This window comes from Ptychodera flava, chromosome 13, assembly GCF_041260155.1.
Source record: "Ptychodera flava strain L36383 chromosome 13, AS_Pfla_20210202, whole genome shotgun sequence".
Lineage (NCBI taxonomy): Eukaryota > Metazoa > Hemichordata > Enteropneusta > Ptychoderidae > Ptychodera > Ptychodera flava.
Genome location: NC_091940.1, coordinates 21333504 through 21355105, shown reverse-complemented (window position 1 = coordinate 21355105; position 21602 = coordinate 21333504). Strand labels below are relative to the sequence as shown.

Genomic DNA, 21602 nt, shown 5'->3' with positions numbered 1-21602 from the left:
CTAATTAATGTAAGCAGTTTTATTGCAGTTCACTGCAGTGGCTTCGCGCTCTATTACTGAAAATGGTTGTATATTTTTCATAAGCCAATAAGTCAATCATTTAAACATACAGACCTTTATTTCCTGAAAATGATAGGCTAAAATGTACAGTGTACGTCCAGAGAACTTCTTGGTACAGCGCGAAACTTGTAAACAAACTTGTATGCGTTGAAGGTATTTGAATATTTTTAGAATGATGTTCACAGTCACACTTGGAAGTAGTGACAATTTAGTCAAGTTGTAAGTGAAACATATTTGTGAAAATCATCATTAAATTAAGTACTTTCAATACTTAGACCTCAATTTTGACAGTCAGGAAGAACGGACAGAAATAATTGAGAGAAATTAATGAATTACATGATGGATCTCTGACTTAAAATGACGTCAAGTGCAGAGGGTCAAGTTTGATGTGAAATAGGCCCAGAAGAAAGTTTTTAAATAGCTTTGAAACAAGTGGACTGCCAATCTTGTTTAGTGGTCATCTACGGTAGTACCAAGACTTTAACTCTTTCACATAATGCTATGCTTGGTGTCTACCTCCATGGTGTACAACATACCGGTACATGATTCAACACTCAGCAGAGGACTGCACTTTCATATTGGAAATATTTGTGAGTTCACATGGTGGTGTAATCTTACATCCCTGTTCAGAAATGGCTAATATTATGATACTTTGGACAAAGCTATTTTGTCAACATTTTACAGTACTATCTTGTCAATGCAACAATTATAAAAATATTCATTGCCACCATTTTAATACTTCAACAGTGCAATGGTCATGCTGCTTGACACTTGAATTAAAAGAATCTCTACTAGATATGTACTAAGTTAAAGGGACAAAGTTGCTCATTATTGACATTATTTTGCCATTTACATTTCTCACTGAATTCTCACTGAAATATGCTCACTCTCTGGTTATTGCAATTCAATTCTCACTTTTTATAAGGCACATTAACATGTGAAATTTACTGTGACAATTTTTGGTACATACCTTAAATTAAATTATTAAGTGACCACATGTTATATCCATGCATGCATATGAGTTGAGCTGTGACAACCAGAGATTGCAATTAAGCCCATTTCAGTGAGCAGCAGAAAAGCATATATATTCAACGGAAATTAAAATGACCAAAATTTTGTCAAAAATGAGTGACTTTGTCCCTTTAATGGCCAATGAAATGGCTAAATTCCATGTTTGCTGTTTTGTTAGTTTTGCCTGTCAGTCACTGTAATTTGAAACAATGGTGTATGGACAAGATGTTAGGTTTGTTGTTTACTTTGCAGGTCAGAGTTATATAAATTCATAAGATTTCAGAATTTTTCAGTATTAGCTGCTGTATTTTAGCATGATATGCTCTGTATTGATTCAGTTTGTCAGCCTAGCTTGATGACACTTGAGCAGTGGTGTCATTTTTTTGTGTCCAGTGAAGTCTTAAACTGTTTTTTGTGGTTTGTTCCACATTTACAAGTGTGCTGACAAAGTGGAAAATAGAGCATTTCATCAAACTTGTGCAGAAAATCAAACAATGAATTAATTTAATCATAGAGTTATCCTATGGTGTTCCCCAGAACAATCCACCCATACCACACTGGAAACAAGAATACCAGTACTCCTTTATCTGGTGATTGGTTTACTAAGTTAAAAAGTGTATAAAGAGTTAAACAGTATATTAAACCATTATCATAACAATCAAAATGCATATTGTGTAGGCAGAGAAATCAGGGGTTTCCCTTTTATTAAAAGTACTGAAAAATCTGTAGCATAGAATTATCGAGATTTTTTCTACAAGATTAGTTTTACCCATGCTGGTCAAAGGGGAATGACACGATGTCATTGAAAGTATTCTTAGGTAACACTGACATCCATATCTAGACTTGTTCTTGTCACAAGTAGAAGCAAATAAAAAATTTGCACACATCCCTTGCTGGTATCCATCTATATTGCCCTGTGTTGTAAATCCCTACCTCAATTTTTGATTGTTGAAGATTCGATCAATTTGTAATATTCTATTTTTTTGAAACTGGGGGAGGGTCACAAACTTTTCAGCCTTGCTTTGGGGGAGGGTCATAAATTTTTCAGCCTTACTTTGGGGGAGGGTCATAAATTTTTGGTCACTCTCTTACGAAATCCCCCGGCCCTCCCCCCCTGCTAATTTACGTCCAGTCCCTTACAGTCCGTAGAGGATGGCAGTTGATTTCCACTCGTATTCAACCTGCGACCCTTGGTGATTCGAAATCGACCACCATCTCGATCTGTTTCGGTGGTTCTCCGCCATATACAGAGCAGCAGGTATGCCGAGTATGATTTTATGTATGTATATGTATGCATACATATGTATGACCAATGTGTATATATATATATATATATATTATATATATATATATATATATATATATATATATATATATATATATATATATATATAATGTATATATATATATATACAATGTATATATATATATATATATATATATATATATATATATATATATATATATATTAAAAATTCCTCTCTATATACATTTCCTAGCTGTTCTGTCTCTGAAATAAGGGTGATTGCGTAAATTAATTTTTTTACATTTGGCGCCTCGTAGGGTGGCTTGCCAACTTCTTTTAATATGACCTGTGTATTGTAGGCAGGGGGATATATTTACAAGATTCGCCATAGGTAGGGTAAAAATAAATTTACGTTGGAATAAATTCATTACAAATGCCACACCAACCGAAGTAGTCTTTAATTAAAGCGAGTGTTAGACGGCCTTAATTCCCGTGTCCGCCGTTTTCGCAAATCAACTACTCGTTCCTATCAGCATCATTCGACTGCGTTTCCGCTCTCGCTATACGAAAGCGTATCGTTCGAAAGCCAGGGAGACCGGCATCCTTGCAAAGAGACACTGTCACGGCCAGCATCATGACCCAATTTTGCAAAACCAGCATGGTGCCGTAGATTTTGTCATAAGACCGAGATGGTGCCGCCAACTAAGCTGTTCGTGCAAAAAGGTGTTCGTGCGAAGTTTTCAGCTGGCGGGCAAATTTCAAAACTAATCAGTGGGCGGGGAGAAAATATCGATATTTACTGTGGGCGGGGAAGAAATTTCAATATTTTCAATGGGCGGGGAGAAAAATTTTGACAGTGGGCACCGAAAAATACGTAGAGGGAGGGGAAAGCGGCGTGCCTGATAGAACTTGAGAAATAAGCGCCTAACTCAGAGGGGAGCAATGTTCCAAGTATACTGCTAACTGCTCGCACGGTTTTGCAATGTTCTGGGGTGCCTAGTGGGCATCTAGTTGGCAATGGGAAATTTCAGTAGTGGGGAGAGAGGCAGCGGGGAGCCTTAATTGTTGTGGGGAGTGGGGAGCGGGCAGACTGTAGATACCGGAGGGCAGTGGGCATAAAAATTTAGTGGGAGACATATTTTCAGCGTATGCCAGTGGGAGGGCAGTTACGAACAGCTCTCACTTTCCCCTCCAAATTTTAGGTCAGGGTCAAAAATAAGAAAATTCGGTATATCACCTTCAAACATGGTTTGTGATGATTTTGCGAAATTGATGAAATTCACCAGTTGGCGGCACCTTGACCGAGATGGCGACTATCATCAGGTCTCTTTGATTTACGCCGACCGCTAAACATTTGTAAGCATGAACGATCATGTTTGATTCATGAAAGGGGAAGAAGTGCCGGGCATTTGCAATTGTTAAAATGTGCCGATCGTGTCTCGTAATTGTCAATGATACGTACTATTTTTGGCACAAGCAAACCCATTTCCATGGTAAAGTCAAGACGTCATTGTAAATTTGTGAAATTGCATCATGTGCAAAGTTTTCACGTGTTTCATACGATTCGTATGTACATAGTTATATCACGAAAGTTCGATATTTTGTCATTCCGTACAACGACGGTGCAAATGTGTGTAGGTAAATATTCTTCTTGCCTTTGATACTCTTGTTTCGTTCTTTCACAATTTACAATATTCCATGTACTATTCGTTTTTTACAGGGTTAATTGACGTAGAATATTTTTGAAGTCTTATCCGAACACTAATTCCCAAACCTGCCATAAGTTTGATGGGGTATTTCAATTCTGCAACGGTTACCATTGATGACGAAATTATTTTGTGATCCAAATTTCCTGATCCCTTTATGTGAACACTTTTGCACTATTTGGTGTTTGTGATAGACAAGGCTCCCTCGCCACGGTGTTATAGTCCGTCGATGATGGCAGATTAAGCAAGAGAACAACATTCCACCGTGATCTGGTGGTTTTCGATTTCCACTCACATCCGACCAGCGAATATATATATATATATATATATATATATATATATATATATATATATAATATATATATATATATTGAAGCTACACATTATCAATACTGATAAATCTACGAACGCTTTGAGTTGGTTTTAAAATGTCGCCACCAAAACAAATATTAATTATCAAATTTCAACACCAAGTAAAACACGATACAATAGTTCGTCCAAACCATAGATTAAGTAAGTCAAGACCTCCTGAAATTTGTTTTGGCCTGAGGATTGCAGGATGCATGAAACTATATATATATATATATATATATATATATATATATATATATATATATATATATATATATATATATATATATATATATATATATATATATATATATAATTACTTAAATTACTCTTAGTACAAGGTAATAATACCTTTTACTTAAGTTTTATGCATCCTGCAATCTTCACGCAGAAGTGAAATGATTCTTTGCAACACTGTCATTTAGATGTTTTGTCATCTATATGTTTTGTGGGTGGTTTTAAAATTTGATAAATGATATTTGTTTTGGTGGCGACATTTAAAACCAACTCAGAGCGTTTGTTTAACGGTGTAGATTTGTCAGCATTGATAATGTGCAGTTTTTTTGATATACAAAGATTACATCGCTTCCTTATATTCGAGTAGACTTGATTCGAGTTGTTGAATTTAAAAAAAATAAAATCATTTGTAATCGTTTTCCTTGTGTCCCTCCTATTTCATACAAACAAACCTATTTGGAAGTTGACAGCCCAGGCCAGGTTTTCCCAGCGATTGAACGCATTAACTTTGTGCAAGTAGTGAGTTAGTTGCTGCCGGATTCACCGAATAGGACTCCTTGCACTGTACCGGCGGCGAGACGGACTGTGTACACAGTGACGTTAAGCAAATACAAAGTGATTGACAGCCCTCCCCGGTTATTCTGGCCGATAAGATGATCGCAGTCAATTTGACATCGAGTACGTTACACACTTAGCAAATACGACACAAAGTTGGCACATCGACAGCGTTTTAAAACTGATAGGTTGACCATCGCAAATCATACGAGGGAGCGTTCAGTTATTACGGCCGGGGATGGGCCTGCAAAATCCAGCGGGGGTCACCTTAAATTTGGAAACTGCAAAGGGGGGTCATGTATTTTTTAAACAGCTCGGGGGGGGGGGTCACTTAATTTTCAAAAGTATCCGTCCCGTCAAAAAGCAGTTTCAGTGTTCAGAAATATTTTGGGAGATAAAAATGATTCGCTGCATGATTTAATTCTCTGAAGTCACATAACTATAAATCTGAACAAAAGTATAATTATCTGTCAAATGAACATCTTTACTTGGCAACTTTAAGGCTTGTCTTATTGTAAATTGAGCTCACTGAGGGCAATGAACAATTCCTCTTCCTTACATATGTTAGGAAAATTGTTTAACAGTTACCTGTAGACTACTAGTACCATGAAAAGTTAAATGACACTTTTAGGTGAAATTCCAATATCATTATTGTTGTCAACATCTGAACTTTCAAATACCCTATTTGAATCAAGTACATCAATTATCAAACATCTATAAAAGCACAAATTAATTTAGTTTAGGATTGTAAAAAAATTATTCATAGTTTTCTCATAGACTCCAATGTAAAGTGAATCCGAGATCCCATTTCTTGCACACATATCATCCTTTAACTATTCTAGTCTAACTAAGTACTTTAAAATGAATTATCAAATGTCTATAAATACACAGATTTAGATAGTTTTGTATTGGAAAAAAAATATTCATAGTTTCCACATAGACTACCATGTATAGCAAATCAGCAATTCGGTGAAATTCTAAAATCCAATTTCTTGCACACATATCCATTTGTAGCTACCCTAGTCTAATCGAGTACATTAATATTAATAATCGATAGTACATAAATACATAGATTTACCTATTTTTGTACTAGAAAAAAATTATTCACAGTTTCCTACTCCAATGTACAGTGAATCTACATTTCGATGAAATTCCAAAATCAAATTTCTGGCCAACACATCCATTTGTTACCACCTTAGTCTAATCAAGTACATTGATATTAATAATCAAGAGTACATAAATACACAGGTTTACCTATTTTTGTATTGGAAAAAAATTATTCAGTTTCCTCATAGATTCCAATGTATAATGGACGAAAATTTTCAGTGAAATTCCATAATATAACATAATATGCACCTTTAACCATCATATTCTAATCAAGTACAATTGTGTTAATTATTCAACATCTGTATATCCACAAGTATAGCAAGTTTTTCATTGAAAAAAAAAATATTCACAATTTTATCATAGACTTCCATGTATAATGGATGAACATTTTTGGTGAAATTCTAAAGTCAAATTTTTTGTCCACATATCAGTTGTAACAACTCTATTCCAATTAATACATTTATGTCAATTATCAAATGTCTATAATGCATAGATATAATTTTGTATTGAAAAAGTATTACATAGTTTTCTCATACACTAGCTTGTATAGTGAATCAACATTATCAACAGCTGATTATCAATTAAGTCCAAATATAAATTTTGTACACACACGCTTGCTCAAAAATATTGCGAACCACCAGTCCTGTAATTTCTGTCAAATCCATTTGAGGGGTAATTTCAGCATTATAGCAAATTAGAAGGGGAAATTTGAACATTAACACTTTGTGAGTTTGTAAGGAGAGTCGTTTAAAAAAATCTGAGAATCTTTTTTGGGATTGTATCCCTCGAGGTGTTTGTGTGTGCAGCTTTACTCAAGGAATGGGGGGGGGTCATGATTTTTTTTCATCTTAAAAGGGGGTCATCATTTTTTTGGTGCAATGGGTAGGGGGTTCACTTATTTTGTCTGATGCGCAGGAAAAATTGCCGGCCCACCCCCGGCCATAATAACTGAACGCTCCCTTACCAGAGAAAAGTTGTCGAGAGTTATATTCAGGGAAAATATCTCTTTGTCTGCGCACCAACTGGCAGCGGTAAATCACTGACATACGTAGTCGCCCAAAAGTGTTCTGATTTTCATCACTTCAGACAAAACTGTACTGATTAAAATCACCCTAATAGAGGAGCAAGCCTGGAAGTTGAACGAAAGAGGACTGAATAGCTGTGTACATCAGCTACCAGAAAAAAGATATGACCGGCGTAGTAAGAGACTAGTTCAATTACAATTTCGGCGATGAACAGAGGTCGTGCTGACTTTGGTGGGAGTGACTGCACTCGACAATTCATCAACAACGCCATGTGCGAGTTATGCACATGGCTTTGGAATCGAGAGGTAACTCTTCCCAATAATACGATGATGTCATCTTATGAATAATAGGTCAGTAAATACAAACATCATCTCGTCAATAATTTATGGCAATCCAGATCGTGCAAGAAAGCCAAGTCTGTTGCCCTCCCTAATCCCCTTCATTAAGCTACTACCTTCACCCCACTCATCGCGCTCACCCCACTCACACATTTCACCACTTGGTATGGCAAGCAATATTGGTCTAGAAGTTATGAATATGATCAATAAATGCCATGTATTAAACTTTTTTTCATTATGCAAGCCTTACTTGTGTCTAGTGTGTGCCCATTACTTTACCCTAGCTTTCTCTGTATAGTATTTCAAAGAAAACAGTCCATATCTCTTAATTGCCCTCCCTAATCCCCTTCATTAAGCTACTACCTTATGAGCTGCTCGACAATATAAAAACTCGATGTGCACTGAAAGTGCTCACCTGGTTTACAACAAGTTCATTACATACAAGTACGCTTCACAGAACAGTCAGATATCTGTCATATCATTATATGTAGTTTCATCAACTTTCGCACAGTACTCTAGGAGTTAAATCACTAATTACGAAACTTCATGTTACTTGCAATATGAGATGTTTATTAACTTAACACTGCTCAATACTTCATGGGACAATAAGATATCTATCAGATCAACATCTGTAGCACGTTTCATCAAATTTAATTCTCTAATTTTGGCATATCACCGATTACAAAGTTAATTTAATACACAAATGAACTTAACCCCTAATTAACTTGATACTGCTCAGTGCTCGTGCGACAATTAGATATTTATCAGGTGGATATCTGTAGCAGGTTTCAGAAAAATTGGTGCCACAAGTTAAGAGTTAAATAATTAACTACAAAGTTCTTTAAATATGCAAATGAACCCTTAATTAACTTCATACTATTAAATGCTTTACAACACAGTCAGACATCAGTCCAATCAGTATTTGCAGCAGATTTCACCAATTTTGGTGCTGTTATTTCGGAGTTATATGACTAATTACAAAACTTCAGAAAACATGCAAGTGAGTTACCTATTAACTTGACACAGCCCGATGTTTCTCAGTACAATTAGATATCTATCAGATCAATATTTGTAGCAGATATCATCAAATTTGGTGTGGGAATTTTGGAGTTATATCAGTAATTACAAACTTCATTACATACACAAATGAGCAGATAATTGACATGACACTCACAGTATCATCATAATAATGTTCTGAGATTGTCATCAGTGGAACGTTTCATGAAATTTTGTGCAGAATTTCTTGATATATGGCGACACTGTCTCCATAGGAAACCTTATATATAAAAATATTGCAAGCCGCACTTAAAAAACTAATCAGTTCTTGCCATTAGCGTATGGTAGTACCTGTCTACACAATCTCACTTGAATCCGTTCAGGCGTTTTGGGTTATCGTGTAAACAGACAGACAGACAGGCAGACGCTCACACACACACATACACGGACATACAGAGAGACATCGCTACGACAGTAGCTTACGTGTGTTAAGACGTGATCTAAAAAGCCACAGATACTTTTTGGTAATTTTCCCGTTTTACATCCAAATGTAAGTTTTATAACATGTGCTATAACACATTAATAGTATGCCTATGGTACAGCTATTAGTATGCCTATCTTCAGCCAAAACATAAACCTGTCATTTCCACTTTGCTGATTAAAGCTGCGTTCATGCAAGTCTTTTCTTGCTCGCTGAGACAAGATACGAAAAGACAGAAAATGAATTTATTCAGATCGTAGTGTATTTACTTCAGAGAATCAAAACATGTAGAGAATCCCCTGTATTGAGAGACATTTACAGGAAACCGTCGCTTTAGTTGATGAACATTATCCAAACAGGTGTATAAATGACTTTACACAGGCTGAGAAAGTTTTAACTAAATATTCTAACAGAGTAACATTGATTGACTTTGGCACTACTGGTGAAATGAAATAAAGTTGTCTATTTGTCTTGCCACGCAGGTCTAGTTAAAATTCTGAACACAAGCATGGTTGGCACAGACTGAACAAAGTACAATGTAATGGAAAAGAAACAAACTTATACGAACATTCGGCTCTTGAGCGTGTAGCAATAAAATCACGGACGACACCATCGGCAAACAACGAACAGCAATCAAGAATTCATGTCAGTTTGTGTTGCCACCTCGGCGACGCATACTTTGTCCAGGTCAAGGTTACTCAAGGTCAGTCTTGTAGTGCTCTCAGCAATTCGTCGGCGTCTTGTTGTGTAAGGCTCTAATATCATTATCATACAGCCTCCAACTGTAAGGAGGCTTCCGTAGAAATAAAACGAGTTGTTGTAGTCGGTAGTGACGTCGTATATGTAACCTAAAGGACGCAAACAAGACAATTGACCTTTAAAAAATCGCATTTACATATCCCTCTATCCTCTTCTTCGTTCATCTCATTAAAGTAACAAAAGAGTGACGTGCTCGTTAGGTCACTAATATTTTCCCTGCTAAACAGAGAAAAAAGGGTGTAATATAATTATTTTAACCACGAATTCACGGCTCTTTGTTGCATGAATTAACTTTACTCTATAACGACAACTTAACACCTGAACTACATTTGTCCTGATATCAATACGATATCTGTACGTTATCACACATCATTTCAAGGTGTGGGTTGCGATAGCGAGTGACCTGATACACGCCCACGGCAACTTATGGACGATTGACCAGCCTCGATACCAGAAATTCAGTTGACTCTGTTTATTTTCCAAGTAAAATCGGAGTCCAAATTCGCGTACTCACGGTCGACAAAAATGAAAGCCGAGACGGACGTTGTTATTACTATTAACCTTCACGTTCGTTAGACTCAATTTCGGTTGCGGAGGAGTACTAATCTCACATGCCAAGTAGCAGGAAGGTGTAAACGAAGTTCCAACACAACGAAATTAATGACATACAGACACGTGCTCTATTGATGTATAGCGACTTGAGTAGCAATCGTATTTTTTGTCCACAGTTGAAAGCTTAGTTGATACTTATGGAAATATATATTGTTTTTACTGCTTACTACCATTGGTTGTTTGTTATAGTCCTTCAAATACTATCCTTCATCGATTTTCTCTTGAAAGTGTGGAAATCAGGTAAAGTCAAAGTCTCATATGTGTCTTCCTGTAAAATTCTTCATTTAGAGTTGCATTGAATGTAAACATTAAAAATAAATATGATTGCATTAAAAATAGATCCGATGTTTTTTAATTTTTCTTTAAAGTGATACACTTTGTACGGGAGTAGACCCGAAGATTGTTTATCAAGAAACACAACATGAGACAAGGTATTGTAACTCTGATACTTAACCTCCACATGGCGGTCCAATCAGTGATCCGATGGCGATGAAAAATGTTCCTATGCCAGCACCAGCTGTTAAGAAGTCAGACCCAACAATATCTCTGATTACTTGTGGTATCAGTCCGAAAAATGTGCCGACAGGAATTCCAAGAATGGATGCGTAGACCATGTAGGAGACGTACGTCTTTGCCAAGGGACTTGCAAGGTTACACACCCCGGCAAAACACAAAGTGAGCCCGTACACTTTAACCGTTGACATGTACTTTTTCGTGAAATGCAGGATCACTGGAATCACAAGTCTTCCGATTATTCCCGCCAAACCCATCACTGAGACAATCAATGAAATGTCTGCACCGCTACCCATATTTTTATTCTCTGCACGCGCCACAAGATGTGCCGGTAGTCCATAATAACCTATTCCAATTGATATAGTGCTGGCAACAGTAAACAGGACGAATGTAGGATAAATTTTAAATAGCCCAAAATCACAGGTGTCTGCGGTGCGTGACAAGAACAATTTCAGACCTTTAGCTTCACTAGACATCTGTTCTGATCGATTATTTTCGTTATTTTCCGGATCCTCTTCTGGAGCTCTGAACAAGGCGGCGGATACTGCCATCTGGGCATTCAAGGCGGAGAACACTATGACAGATCCTCTCCAGCCGTAGTTGTCGATCAATGCTTGCAACAACGGAGGGAAAATGAACACAGCCAGCCCAGCTCCGCACGCTGCAAGCACGTTTGCAAGTGCAAATCTTTTCCGTATGAAAAAAGCTATGATGCCAATGCATGCAGGCGTGATAATTGCATAACCGAATCCTAGAGGAAAGACCAGATATGAACTGAAAATGCTCACGTGTTTCATTATATATTGCATTTATGTGCAAGTTTGAACCTTTGCTACATGCTTTGCTACATTTAAAGTGTTATGATCAACACAATGAATTTCACCACAGATCAATTCTAAAGGTCATTAAGTATTCAAATATGTAATTAGCTGAAATAAAAATAATTAATTTCTTTGAGTACTGTCATTGTATCACAATATAGCATGTGTAATTACCTTTGGTCAAGTCCTTCAAGCTCTATATGCCAAACCGTGAAAGCTTGTTAGCTATTTATGCAAATTATGAATTAGCTGACATGAAAATGCAAAATGACTTTCAATACTGTTATAACCTGGTATAATGATCAATGTACACAGCATGTTTCGCCAAATTTTATCAAGTAAATGCCAGTATATATCCCTAATTTGGAAGGTTCATTAAATATGCATATTGGGAATTGGCTGAAAAAAATGTCAAATGACTTTCAATAATCTTGTATCATAGTATCTTTAATGTACATAGCAAGTTTTGCCAACTTTGGTCAAGTCAAAACAGATAAATATCGCTAATAAATGCGGGATATCGGACCGCAGGCGGGCGAAGGTTGCATTATAAGCGCGCCAACCCAAACTCACTGCATGGACATCACATTTACGAAATCGAAGTCCAAAGTCAACTACGTCATTGTTAGAATAAGAGAGGTTTTCCATCACACGGGAGCATACCACCACAAATTTTGCACAGATGGCGTTGCACTGGCATTGAAAAAGGGTGCATGGGAGCATGGGAACGCGGGCAGTTTCCCTCGCTATGGGTAGGAAATGCATTGAGCAAGACACACTTCCGGGTTCGCAAAAAAACGAGGATCCCATTTACGGGGCGCTCAAATATAACTATTTGCTGTGATACATAGCAGAGGCGTATATGTTTGTGATGCTGAGAATAACATCAGTAAATAAATGACGGGTTTTAAAAGTTGATGTTTTTTGCGATGAAACAGACTTCTGAAGGTAGCTCGCTTGGGGAACACGTCATTCCGGCCGCTGTCCGCTTTGACCCCAGTAATTCACACTGGTTTTGGTCGGCCCCAGGTACCCAAGTCACTTCGACCCCGTCACACTTTTGCCTACATGTCCACGGAGACGATTCAACATGTTCCACAACAAAGCCAAGACAAAATTGAAAATATCAATAAAATGGCTTCACAAAGGCTGAAATACATGATACTCGATGAAGTATGAAGTTTATGAAATGAAATCAAAATTGACAACACAAGTGTTTGTCTCGGGTAATACCACTTGAAGTTGAACTATTCTACAGACTGTTTTTTCCATACAGTGCAGTATTTGTCAGTGACAATTAATCTTTGCAATACATTTTTTACGATGAGCTGGAAATTTGATTAATATCGAGTTAATGTACATAAATATTCCGTTATTTACTGGGACACGTTTATTTTCTCGATCCGCTATCTGCGGACTACGTGCTGAAGTACATTGACTGTTCATGTCAACGATCGTTTCTCCCTCTGCAGAGTTTCTGTATCCCGTTCAACAATGCTGTACCTCGATCACACGATAGTGACGCTATGTAGCTGTGCAGTATTGAAACTTATCATAAAATGGCCACCTCGTCTAACAGTAACACGTATTGTCGGGATTATCGTACGGAAAAAAGACTGCAAAAGTAAGACTTATGAATCTTCATCAGAATTGAACACATCATGATTGTACACGAGTATCAACCGTGAATGCACGTTGAGCTCGGCAGTTACACAAGCATGGTACGCTACATGCATAGCCCTACGAGTATGGCGACAGTGTCCGGCTTTGGCTACGCGGCCTACCGGAGGTGGGAGGCGGCGTAGCCAAAGCCGGACACTCTCGTCATACTCGTAGGGCTAGCTACATGCACTGCCGCGATGCCGATCGTATGCATTCCAAGGCCTATCCCGGAATTTGTTTCACAAACAACCTCAAAGGAGAGCAAACATACTTCTATGGACAATGACGAACACGTTTCTTGGCGAAGCAAATTCAAAACAGTGCAGAAGTACATGAAGTAGTCATGGCCTTGGACTCTGTGCACGAACCTGATTGGACACTTCAATACCTTTGACCCAAAGTTATTATTCATCAGCACTTCCATGCCATGAGGCTAGGTAGAGAACGTATGTACTCATTTCTGGCGATCGAGCAGCGAGGGAAACAATCAATTACCAAGGATAAAGCTAATTTGCTAAACGATATTTTATCTTGAATAGTGAGTTGAATGAGTAATATTTTTAATGTTCAATACGAGGTTGAAACACGGAGGGACCGTGGTTGAAACCAGTGCTATCCAGCTGTAGCAAACCTGGACAAGCACATTTCACAGCGCCCTGAAACAGTCGATTGTTTTCACTTGTCATACGCGGCGTAACAGAAAAATTAAAACTTTCATAACTTCATTAATATCCAAGCCACGCCCACCAAAACCTTTTCAGTTCTAGCCATTTGAATTCTGAAGATGTCTACCAAATTTGACTGAAATACGTTCAGCCGTTTTGAGAAAATGGACCAACAGACAGACAGACAGACACACAGACAGACAGACATCGCTGCGACATATGCTCACGTGTTCACACGTGAGCAAAAAATAGTTCAGGAAGAATATGACATGGTTATAATGACGGTACAGCATCCAATGTAAGAATTTGAATTTCGCGTTTTTGATAGAACAACATCACATCATCACATATCACGGCATTCGCAAACAACTTTGGAGGGGTTTGCAGGAGAGATGCCGGAGAAGGGGGGGAGGGCTACCTGAAAATAACAAGTGTATGTTGGGGGACTTAAAAGGGGAGGGAATCGACTCAAAACTGTCTCTGATTGATATGAAATATGTGTTCGGATGTCAATTTAAGCCATAAAGTTTGCCTTATCTTTGGGTGGTTTTTGTTTTGTGTATCAACTGAAGTTTCTTTTTCAACTCCCTGAAGCGTGATGAAAAGTCAAGAACAGCCACATGTATAAAGTCAGATTGTTATTGTTAAAAATTGAATTCAAATCCGGACTAGAATTCAATTGTCATCATTGAGAATGATTAGGGTTTTTAAAAAGTGCATATACAGAGAGTTTGCGAAACAGAATTTTATTATTTTAGTATATTGTTGGAGTACAGCAAGATGCTGCAGTCGATACACAGAACAAAACATACTTTATAGGCCAAAAGGAACAACCGAAGGTCCCTTTTATACAAATATTTTAATTGTGTCCAGTTTTCCTGGCAGGGAGGTAAGTCATGTTTCGAAACCTTTCACATGTGATCGCAAAAGGGACAATAGCAATAATGTTTACCTTCATTTATTGTTTCGCTCGATATTGTACAGAGAGCAAATTATTGTTTATCGAGAAACTTATTACAGCCTAAATGTCAATATTTAATGATACTTAAATACATACATATATACTTACATATTAGAAAAATATTGAATAGTTTTCGTATAGACTACTATGACAAGTGAAATGATAATTTTGGGATAAAATTCCAGTACACGTATCATATTTGTACTACATCGAAACTTTCAAACGCACTATTTGAATCAAGTACATTTGTATCAATTGTCAAACACCTATAAAAACACCGAGTTAGTTAAATATTGTTAAAAATATTCATATAGTTTTCTCATTGACTCAAATGTATAGTGAATCAACATTTTTGGTGAAATTCCAAATTCAAATTTCTCTTACTTCCACTTGTAACCAACCTATTCTAATCATGTACAGTTATATCAATTATCCAACGTCTATATATGCACAACTATTGCTAGTTTTATATAGGGAAAACTTATTCATAGTTTCTCCTACAGACTCCTTTGTATAGTGGATCAACATTTTTGGCGAAATTCTAAAATCAAATTTCTTGTACGCATATGCACTTGTAACACTCTACACTAATTAAGTATATTTATGTCAATAATCAAACGTCTATAAATGCACTTAAAAACTATCCACTGTTGATTGACCAATCAGAGTGCTCAATTCAGGGTGTTTTATTTACAGGTAAAGCCCTGGTCACCAAATTCCAGAAACGAATGACAGCGCCGTAGTAAAGTACTGTCCAATCAAAAGTGAACATGTCATATTCTGTAGACATCTGGTACGTTTTAATATACAAAATTGGCAATACAGCGGAAACCAGCTGCAACACAAAATCTGCTGTGCCCTAGGGCATTATATAATGTGCCCTAGGGCATTTATAGGATGTTCCATTACATTGGAAGGCTATTTCACAAATAAAAAGTTTTAATTCATATCCTAAACATGTTACATTGACAAAGGGGACGGTTGACGTAAATACATTGAAAACGAAAATATATCAGTTAGGGGCGATAGTTTTTAAGTCGGATAAAACCCTCATACTCGGGCTCTTCTGGTATATAAAGTCCAACCCTACGATAAAATGTCTCGGCCTGCGGCCTCGACATTTTATCGTTGGGTTGGACTTTATATACCAGAAGAGCCCTCGTACTTGGGCTTTATCCTATACTTAAAAACTATCTACTGTTGATTGACCAATCAGAGTGCTCAATTCAGGGTGTTTTATTTACTCGTAAAGCCCATGGTCACCAAATGCCAGAAACGAATGACAGCGCCGTAGTAAAGTACTGTCCAATCAAAAGTGAACATGTCATATTCTGTAGACATCTGGTACGTTTTAATATTCAAATTTGGTAACACAGCGGAAACCAGCTGCAACACAAAATCTGCTGTGCCCTAGGGCATTTATATAATGTGCCTTAGGGCATTTATAGGATGTTCCATTACATTGGAAGGCTATTTCACAAATAAAAGTTTTAATTGATATCCTAAACATGTTACATTGACAAATGGGACGGTTGACATAAACACATTGAAAACGAAAATATATCAGTTAGGGGCGATAGTTTTTAAGTCGGATAAAACCCTCGTACTCGGGCTCTTCTGGTATATAAAGTCCAACCCTACGATAAAATGTCTCGGCCTGCGGCCTCGACATTTTATCGTTGGGTTGGACTTTATATACCAGAAGAGCCCTCGTACTCAGGCTCGCTAGTTTTATATTGGAAAAATTGTTAACAGTTTTCTCATGGACTATACCATGTGCAGTGAATCAACATTATCGATGAAATCCGAAAATCAAATCTTTGTACACATGTCACATACACTTTTTACCTGCCACTTCAAGCAAAGTACATTATATGACATGAATTATCAAACATAAATAAATCTAGAGATATAGCTTGGTTTTAATGGTAAAATGTTGATAGTTTGCCCAATAGACTCCCATGTATTATGATTTGATATTTATGGACGAAGCACTATATCGGCAACATTTTGCCTTCCTTTTGGGGGACTTAAAATTGTAGCAAGTCAGAAGGGGGATTTGAACGTATTGTGAATTTGTTAGGGGCATTAGAAAAAATCTGAGCGCTTTTTTGGGACCCCCAGGTTTTTTTAATGCAGCCTTAGAGGTATGTATTGACTAAGTAATGTCATTGGCACCAAACATAATCTTTTATTTTACACCTCGGTCTGTAACCAATGGAGTTTCGTCGTACAGTACGTTTCTGCATCAGAGGACGCGGACTCCAATAACGTGCTAATTGACGCTATTTGACCTCTGACCTCTTAACACCTTTGCGTCAATACATTTTTTACAAAAAATATGTATTCAAAAAGTCAGTACTTCACGCAGTGAATAATGGTCAGTCTAAAACCTGTAAATTTGGATGAAATTATGCTACTAAACTACAATTTCCACCAAGCGCACCGTGCTGCCCTAGTTGAAGTTTCGTACTCTGCACTTAGCGGACATGATGAACGCATTCCTAGTCTTTTCGCTGTCGTGGTATACACTGCCAGTTCTACAGAAAAGACCGGGATTTATTTGCTTGTACACAGTACTCTGTGGTATTGTCCTTAACGCTGTGCGTCTCGGACAATCACGATGTACACTGACATAAATTAGTCTAAGCGAGTGACAGTCTAACTGATTAGGAGTCTAGACACATAATGACAACAATTCAACAGTAACTCCATGGATGTAACACAAAGGCACGACCACATTCGGATATTGAAAATAAAGGTCATTTATAAATACACCTACCAACTGCAAGACCCAAACTAATATAGAGGATTTCGATTCGATTGGCGAATGCACTCAAGAAGTAACCAGTCGACGAGATGATTGTTCCCAACATTACAGTCATTCTGTAGCCAATCTTCTTCACGCATACATTTGACAGTGGACCTGAGAGAGAGAGAGAGAGAGAGAGAGAGAGAGAGAGAGAGAGAGAGAGAGAGAGAGAGAGCAAATTGTACGTTTTGATAGTTAAAGTATGCTATTTTACCTGTTCATTATTACGGTATTCGTATTAAATAGTACAAGTCCTAGAAAATAGGAGCTCATCCCGACTTGAAATATCAATTTAAAATAGCAAAATCAAAATTTATAATCATTATTTGTATGTTACAGCTTGGAATATCGTCTGCCATTAACGATTCGTGCTCAACATATGCGAACTACGTTCCTTTTCCGAAGGGTCCAGGTAAGAAGGTCAGGAAATAAAACAGGGGCACATTTTCAGCATATATGCTGTTATAGGTACACCCTTTTGTCTTCAAATGCTCCCTATCTTTCTGAGTTTTTGAATTCCATGATATGGATCAGTGGCTGGCAACTGTATTTATGAATGAGTATTTACATAGGATATTTTAGGATATTTTAGATACATCGCAGCTACCAACTATATGTAAGCCTTAGATACATTTTTTTAATGGTGACCAGAATAATGGACTTGAAAAACGAGGCACCATAACTTACCTAAGAGAAATTCAACAGAGGTCAGAAATGCGAGTATCCATGAAGTACGGGCCGAGCTCTCCTCGAAATGCCTTTGGACAACAACAAACAGCGGGCCTATGGCTTGGCTGACACCAAATACGAATAGATTGCATACGTGAGAGCCGAGAACAACCAGCCATCCAATACAGCCACCGTCTCTGGACTGGCCATTGAAAGCGGGATCTTCCGTATCAGTCGCCACGTCTCTTGTCGACATCGAAGCCTTCATGCCGCGGACAAACAAATGACAAGTTTGACCTTCAACCGCATGCTTTGACTCGTTATTTGCATATGTATCCGTGTGCTTCTTACATGGTCTACACAGTGGAAAATTTGGTACTGCCGGAAACCGTCACTTTAATTATGTTAATAGATGACACTTTGTGTGCAACATATGTTTGTAGTCTGCTCTCGTTTTTTACTGGCCTTCCTTGCGGCTTGGGCCCCTATTGGTTTTACTAGAGTTCAATGTTCTTCTTCTTCTTCGTCTTCTGTTTTGTCACTCTTGATCTCAGAAACGGCTGCACGTAAACTTCTCAAACTTGCAGGGCTAACAATACTTATGAGTAGTCGTGCAAATTATCCTCAAAATTTTGATTGGTCAAGTGACCTGGCGGCCATATTCGATTTTCCGAAAACCTAAAAATGGCTTCTTCTAATGACCTAGGGGTCTAGTCAATTTGATTTTTTTTCACATAACAAGCATGCACTGATAGCTTAAGAATTTCCAAATAAAATCGCGTACGGTCTCGTAACCTTGGCCGCCATATCGGATTTACGATTGGCAATTTAATCTTTAAAAATCTTCTTCTCCAGAACCAACACACCAGTTGAACTAAAATTTCGCAAGTATCATCTTAAGTGTGATTGCGATAGGCATCTGGATCAGTCACGTGATTTGCCCGCCATATTGAATTTCCCAAAATCTCCATTTAATCTTAAAAAAATCTTTAGAAACATCACACCGATTGAACTGACATTGTTATGCAAATCGTACTTAGTTTGAGCACTTTCAAGTTTGCAAAAGGCATTTTTAATCGGTCACGTGGTTTGGCCGCCATATTTGATTATGCGAAAATCGCAATTTAATCTTTAAGGATCTTCTTCTCATGAACCAACACACTGACTGAACTGAAAATTTAGTCATATATTCCTGACTGTTAGCACTTTCAAGTTTGAGAAAGGTATTTGGATTGGTCAAGCAGTTTAGCCGCCATATTGGATTTTGTGAAAACCTATGACTATCAGCGAAACCTAGAATGCAATGAGATGATGTTCAGAATTCCTCTTTACAAGAACCAAAAGACTTTTTAAGGCTCAAATTTTACACGTAGTATCACGAATGCGAGAACTTGAAACCATGGCAACCGCTATGGCCCCGCCAACGCTGCTTGCAGCTTTAATATATATTATTGCCTATAATATAATATTATATAGGGCTCAGCCTTGGTGTCGCGCCAGGGGTTAAGATTGGCAATGTTATTTGTATTGATTCATGATAAACTGTAATTGTTACTTCATAAACGTTCATATGACAACTATGCCCAGTTTCCCTCTGATGAAAGCAGTTCACGTACTTACACGACGTCAAACCCTGCAGCAGGGCAGGTATAGATTTTCTGTAGCGCGTAAAAATTTTGGACAAGAATTGGCAAGTTTTACAATGATAACACCCTATGGCGTTAAACAAGGGACGTATTATGCAATAATTATCATTGCAATGGTAACCGCACTGCCCACCTTCCACTTGCAAGCTGAAACTATAGCGTTCCGTCTAAAAACTTGCAATTTTTGAATCTAATTATTGACACAGGGGGCGCTCTTCTATAATTCAATCCCAGCATTCTTTGCGTATGCCCCCGTTCATATGCACGACAGTTTTCTCCGTTTATCTATATCAACGATACTTTGTATCAGCGACAAGGTGTATAATAACATTTACTGGCTAATAAAAGAGGTATATTTTATAAAAGGCATGTTATATCATAGTAATTTGTTTCGTATTTGTTTATTTACGAGTACTCAAAAAAAAAACATGGCGGCGCCCAAGAAAGAAGGGTACACTTCCGGTTACTCGCATAGTATATTATGAATAAGCGCATGCGTAGTCAGTAAGCCGCTGGCGCGACTATTATACATAAGTGTCTAATTTGAAGTCGAAAACGTCGAAGGGCTTCACCGGACCGGGTAGCTATGGAGACCGGTCCGTACATCGTTCACACTGCCCACTAACTCCCCGAATATTCCTATTCAAATCAATGCACTGATTTGCACTCACATCGAAGCATGTAATAATTTGACTTACTACGGACTTTGTTCGTGTTATTCGACTTGTGTAACTTCAGAGAATGAAAGTTCTCGTCACCTGTAAGATATGCCAACCCTGTATGAGACTAAACAAAGTAAAGTGAAGGACTTTCAAGGACGGTATCTCCGAATACAGAAAGGATGGGAACAGTATTTTCCAGTGCAGAATTAAGTGAAGGAGATCGTATTGAGTTAAGATTAGGGTCACGAGCGCATAGACAGACGATCTTATCCGTACGAAATGGGTTGAAGGCTAGTATTTCCACTACACAATGGGGTATACGTAAAGAACATACGATCACTGCAAAATAGGGCAAAGAACAATGTTGTTAGTAAACACCTTTTAGCTGGTCATTTATTTTTTATTTTTTTATTTATTTACACTTTTAATGAGCGTCCGAGTTACTCAAATGAGTAATTTTCACCGGGGCTCGATAATTAACAAGTCACAAGACTGGTAAGAATAAATAAATAAGATTACAGCGGAATGTTCTTTGTTAAATATTCTTTCAGAAGCACCTTGAACTTTCCAATAGTCGAAGCTAATTAATATCATTTGGCAGTGAATTCCACAATTTAGTTACACGATAATGAAAACTCCGTTGTCCAATAAGGCAATTCAAACAGAATACGTAACGCTCTCTTCTCGAGATTTTTTGCTGTGGTATT

General features: G+C 37.6%; 1 protein-coding gene across 1 annotated transcript; it reads right to left on the bottom strand.

Moving 5' to 3' along the window:
* Nucleotides 1–8187: 8187 nt before the first annotated feature.
* LOC139147801 (monocarboxylate transporter 13-like) lies at nucleotides 8188–18914 on the bottom strand. The gene is made up of 4 exons (XM_070719006.1): nucleotides 18606–18914; nucleotides 17889–18032; nucleotides 10939–11748; nucleotides 8188–9961 (listed from the first exon to the last, which is right to left on the bottom strand). Exons 1-4 carry the CDS (start codon nucleotides 18853–18855, stop codon nucleotides 9747–9749), a joined length of 1419 nt encoding a protein of 472 aa, XP_070575107.1. The 5' UTR covers nucleotides 18856–18914; the 3' UTR covers nucleotides 8188–9746.
* Nucleotides 18915–21602: the final 2688 nt, after the last annotated feature.

Coding starts and splice junctions, on each gene's coding strand:
- LOC139147801 (XM_070719006.1), bottom strand. CDS start 18,855: ATGAAGGCTTCGATGTCGACAAGAGACGTGGCGACTGATACGGAAGAT. Junction 18,033..18,605: donor CTCTGTTGAATTTCTCTTAG/GTAAGTTATGGT, acceptor TCTCTCTCTCAG/GTCCACTGTCAAATGTATGC. Junction 9,962..10,938: donor GATTGGACCGCCATGTGGAG/GTTAAGTATCAG, acceptor TGCGTCCTTTAG/GTTACATATACGACGTCACT.